Below are 5,638 nucleotides of genomic sequence, written 5' to 3'. Positions count from 1 at the left end.
TGTCAAACTGTAGATTATAATTCAAATTTTAGTATTATACCTCACTCAATTTCTTAATTTAAATATAAATATTAGAAAAACACAGTTAAACATAAATTTTTGTGTGTCACATGGTATGTTGAATGCAGCACTGGTTCAAATTAGATGTTTGTGATGTCAAAATACAAAGTCTATAGTTTTGTACCAATTAGGAATTCAAATTACCAATAAATTAAGAACATAAAATAAGAACCTCCTATCTTTTCTATTTGCTGAGATACCACTCATGTACTGAACCACACACAGTGGTTCCATCCACATTGTTCCATTTTTGGAAACACTTCTTTATGTACATGTGAATAACCAGTCAAAAGCTCAGGATGTCCCCTAGTGGCTTTCTCAACCATTTTGAAGTATTATGACGTCAACTCGTTATTTTGATACAAGACTTCAAGCTGGTAAGTTGAGTATTTAGTCTGTTCAAAATTTCATATTTTTTAGATCCAAATATAACTTACTTACTAAGCTTTATAAATTATAGTGGAATTCTATGGTATCGATATAAGAATTTATTTTTTTAGTTATTTCATAGGAATATATAATAGAAAAATATGATCAGGATAGAGAAGAATATAGAAGCAATGAGCATAAGGATGAGGATATTGAATAGAATGGAAGAGCACAGTGAGGACCAGGGAGAAGAAAGCATGACAGTAACAGCAGAAACCAGAAAGTATTAGACAGAGCTGCCTGATAACCAGTGATGGTTGATAATGATAAAAGTTGGTTGAAGAGCCATGTGAAGAATTCAGAAAGATGGAGAACAGAAAGGGACCTCTTTCTCTATGCTTATGCTCCTATTCGTCTCCTCCCTTGTGTTCTCTACCTCATACACAACACTCCTTATTTGGTCCTATTTGTAGCTCTGTGTTGGCCAGCTCAACTGTGGTTTCCTATGTTGAACCTTTGTCAATCTTCCTCTAGCTCTCTCCCTTGAGAGAGATTCTTCAACTTCATTCCTCCTTCTCCCATCCAGCTGTCATTACTCTGGCTTCATTCATGGTTTTTGTCTAGTCGCTTACAAGGTGTTCCAGACTCTCTTCACATGGAGCCTTTATTCTTTCTCATTCTGTTCATCCCTACTCCCTCCTTTTCTATCAACAATATGGTGTATGTTTTGCAGTTTGTCACTGCACCATTCTTTCTTCTATTTTCATAGTCAGTCCTGACTGAATGGATCCATCTCTAGAGCTGATGGATGCAGAACAGGAGACCAGAAAAGGAAAAGTTTGGCGTTGTCATAAGTGGCAAATGCATCTATAAGAGGAGTGCCCAGATGAGAGCAAAACACTTGAAAACCTGAGGATGAATGGACCACTCTTTGGGTAAAATATTGTGTGGCCTCGAGAGATGATCCACAACAAGATTCGAGACACCTGGAATATGACAAACCACCAGAGTTGTACTTGTAGGAAATGGACCCAGAAGAAAAGGTTGAATGTGTGGAAATACATGGCCAAGTACAAACATAAGAAAATGATCCAAAGGTCAATGAACTCCAAAGAGTTTCAATAAATTGATATGAAGGATCAATTCCTTTTGAGATGATCAACCCAAAATCTCTAGATCAAAGAAACTTTTGTCAAAAAATGAAGATCCAGACAAGAGGGAGGAAGAGGAACACTTTCCGTGGTATTGGTTCTGTATAGTCCTCAGGTGAAATTGACATGCAGGAGAAAATGAAGATGAATAGGGGAGGACAAGGTATCCTGAGAAAGGTTCTATAGGTCATGAAAAGTCCACTGCAAATGAAACATGAGAACAAGCCAAGGGGATAAGGGATTCCATAAAGCCCAAGTCCCCAAAAGAAAAAAACCTCTAATGCAGGGAGAGAAGATAAAACAGTGGAAACCAATTGCTCTACATCCCTCAAACAAAGTAGAAAAGGCTGAACTCTGTTGTACTCTGCTGAGATGAGAGTTGAAGAACACATTTAAATTAACCAGATATTGAGGGAATGTGAGGGAGAACAGACTTCTCTGGATTATCTAAACAGCTAAGACAAGCCACTTCCCAAAAGAGGAGAAGAATATGGGTGTAAAAGTACAGTTTGGATGGAACTAAAAGAAGCCAGTCATCCATATAATGGTGGAACTGCAATTTCAAGCCATGAATCTGATGACCAAAAGCATGCACTACTTAGCAAAAACAATGCACACGGCCAACGAAAGGCCAAAAGGGAGAGTACAGAACCAATAAACCTGACTTGGATGAACAAACCAAAGGTAAAGTCTGGATGCAAGAGAAATGGAAATGTGAAAATAAGCAACAAAAGTCTTGGAACAAAAGACCAACAAAGGGTAAGAAATGGTAAATTGAGGTAAGTCCAGCATGAACAACGTTTTGTTGTCCCACACCAGACAACATGAAAGTTACCTATATTTGTGAATTAATAATGTGGAAATTAAAGGCCACAAAATCTGATGATGCAAAAATTTTGGAAAATGAAAATCTAAATTTAATATTTCCACAACAGTAGATACTTCCAGAAAAAAATACCTATATCTCAAAAGCTCACAAGCACATAAAAAGACATGTTTATAAATGAATACAAAGTCAAGAAGTGATGATTGAATAATAGAGGATGCATTCTCATTGGCTTGCAACAGCACCACATCATATGAAACATGATTTCAGGTCGGGGCCTCGGGGGCTAGTTTCAAGCAAAAAAGTCTGCATAGAGAGTACCACTGAATTGAGAAAGCTATATGTGAGAGGAGGTTATGTAATGTATTGGAATTCTATTGCCCTTTGAAACATGTTTAATTAATAATTCTGTCATACAAGTTGTAAATCAACCAACAAATATGTAGCTCATGTTACCCTATCAAAGTATGTAATGCAGAAGCTGCTTACGAGAATACTTTGTGAAGAATTTTTTTTCAATGTCTTACCTTACCTAACCTAACAAGTTCCTAGTTACTTTTATAATAATAATAATAATACACATGAAAAGCAAGAGATATGTTATTTACCTGTATTTTTTATATTAATAGTACTACTACACTAAATATTGTTTTATTTAATTAAATAATGCACTTAAGAACACAGAATAATAACATGCAAAAAGCAGATAATGTCCTATAACTATCATAATTTTTCTGGCTTTCTAACTTTAGCATAAGATCCTTTAAATCTTACCTTAAGCGTGTTGATCTGAAGACTGTAAGAAACAATTTCAAACTGGTCAAAATAGAAAATTATCTGTACTGAAAACAATGTAATGTAATATAATACATCATTTGATGGTTTCAAACCTTGGTTTTCTACTGGTTATAAATAATATAGCATAAAACACCAAAGAGAACTTAAACAATTTGTGAAAGGAAGGGTGTGACAAGTGGGTATGATTTTCTACTTTATGATTCTGTAAACAAATAAGATTGAAGGCTATATAAATTATGCTTTGCATTAGTACTATCTATATTGTAATGGGTAATTTACATTAAATTCCATACTTCTCAGAGGGATGGTAAATGAATCAGAGAAAAAGAAAGACCAACACAGCAAATGTCACAATTCTCTACTAAAGGAAATTTAAGATTTTTTTAAATAGTACCTTATAAAATTAAGAACTTAAAACTTACATAACATTAAAATTTGATTTATTAATTGTGTATTGATGCCAAGATTCTCTGTATACAATGACGATAAGTAGTTTAATTAAATTTTGAATATAACTCTCTAAAAGGTTGTGACGTGTGCACTTCAACCTACCCATAGCGAGTGTGTTAAGAATTAAGATATTACATACTTGAGAGAGAGAGAGAGAAAACTGAAGCAAGATTAGCAATCAAAAAAAGGTGAATAGACCTAAAAGAAACAACAGGTTTATTCATCAATGGGAAAAAACATCAGATGAACTAATGACTGGAATACTAAAATACTAACAAATGATTTGGCATTAACAGCCCTAATACATCGATAAATGAGAGCTGTGAAGTTACCTGATTTTCATGCACAATAGAAGAACTGTATGAACAAGTCCTCAAAAAATTTGAAGGAGTTACAAAATTGTTTTACTATTAACTGAAATGTTAATATCAGGATTTACAATGATTTCAGAATTCACAAACATAAAAAATGAAGTCATGAGTTTTACAGCATGAAAACTAAAAAAATCTGACTTATGGCAGGAAAAAAAAGAGATTATTTAGCTTCCCTAGCAGAGCTTGCTCAATAAATCATATGGTAGATGGGAAAGTGGAGAAGTTTAGGTAAGTTGATGTATGTCATGCAGGCAAATTCAGTTGTGCACACGAAACAAACAGGTGCTTCAAGTAATGTGTTATGAGAAGGAAATACTAATAAAACACTTACTCTTTTAACAACAGGAATATGTGCATCATATCAGCAAAGTTATCAATTTTATAAATATTATGTAAAAGAAGGAACTACACAGCACTTCTATGTTTAAAAGGCTAGTTTTAATTTTGATCTTCTTCTTTACTTTCTACAAGATTCTCATCAGAATCATCATGTATATTCTCCCTACATCTACAATGTTGTATCTCAGATTTCCTGTAACCTTGAAATGTTTTCAATTCAATTTTGTTGGTTTTTGCTGTCAATTTCTCTGGTTAATGAATGACCATAATGAATTAAAGATCTATTAATAAGATGCTCAAGACGTTTTTGTATATAAAACATTTCTACTTTCTTTAGAAATACTTAAAATTATAATGTGATATGTAACTGAATATGGCCTGTCATGGATGCAACACATAACCATATGTAATTAGACTTGTGTATGTAGGTTTAACTGCATACATCAAACAAAAAGGATTGATCATGCATTGTGTCAAAGATATTCAAAATCAATTCAGTGGTTGGTGACAGAGCAAGAATGACTAAACAAGAAAAGAGTTAGATTATTGCAGAGCTAAGTCTACTTCACTTGAACTTGTACTTTTTAATTTACAAACCTTCTTCCAGAGCAAGAGCTTTCTTCATAGATCCAATGAGTTTATACACCGACCCACTACTGGTTACAACTGTGCGTCTATTAAGGCGTTGGACAATACCCGTACTCTTCCACCTTTCATCTGACTCTGTGTCACCACTTAAAAGACACAAAAATATATTAACAGTAATCATTTATTACAAAAAAAAACTATCTTAACTTAAAGCCAAGCAATGATCCTGTAAAACAAAGAAAATTTAGCACATTACCTTCCTAACCAAGTAGTTCCTTTATCTGAAATCAAAGAACAAAAAAGTGCTCATTTACTTGAACAAATTAGAAAATACACTTGTCAATAAAATAACAAATCTGAGTTCAAAATTACCCAAAACAATTAATTGGGTTTACCTCAAGTAGAGGTAACATTTCAATTGCACCAAAACATTTTAACTTGCACTAACCTCATACTTAAAACAAACTTGCTCTATGCCTTCCATTTCCTCCCTTTTATGGGAACGAAGTTCAGGAAGCAAAAACAGTGTGTTTAATTTCAAGCTAAAATCATAAATAATATTCAACGTTAAACTGATACACAATTAAAAACATGTTATCTAGGCCTATCTATGGCCTTCAAAAAGTTGACGACTCTACATTGTTTCGACGTTACAACGTCATCCTCAGGAGTGAATTACAAGA

The 5,638-nt window shown here is 33.7% G+C and overlaps 2 protein-coding genes across 3 annotated transcripts in view; both read right to left on the bottom strand.

Moving 5' to 3' along the window:
- LOC106461286 overlaps positions 1-5,408 on the bottom strand; it is a 51,821-nt gene extending 46,413 nt beyond the window's left edge. Inside the window, exons 1-4 of the mRNA XM_022388155.1 lie at positions 5,404-5,408; positions 4,965-5,101; positions 4,490-4,615; positions 3,181-3,248 (exon numbers count right to left, since the gene is read on the bottom strand). Of these exons, the coding sequence (XP_022243863.1) occupies positions 3,181-3,248; positions 4,490-4,615; positions 4,965-5,101; positions 5,404-5,408 (336 nt within the window). The remainder of the gene's footprint in view (positions 1-3,180; positions 3,249-4,489; positions 4,616-4,964; positions 5,102-5,403) is intronic.
- The window catches only part of LOC106461290 (general transcription factor 3C polypeptide 5-like), a 20,040-nt gene continuing 19,365 nt past the window's right edge, over positions 4,964-5,638 (bottom strand). For both annotated transcript variants that reach the window (XM_013921106.2, XM_022388157.1), the window contains exon 5: positions 4,964-5,101. The gene's annotated coding sequence lies outside the window, so the exon portion shown is untranslated. The remainder of the gene's footprint in view (positions 5,102-5,638) is intronic.

This window comes from Limulus polyphemus, unplaced genomic scaffold (genome assembly GCF_000517525.1).
Source record: "Limulus polyphemus unplaced genomic scaffold, Limulus_polyphemus-2.1.2 Scaffold927, whole genome shotgun sequence".
NCBI classification, from domain to species: domain Eukaryota; kingdom Metazoa; phylum Arthropoda; class Merostomata; order Xiphosura; family Limulidae; genus Limulus; species Limulus polyphemus.
This window is presented reverse-complemented; position numbering and strand designations above follow the sequence as displayed.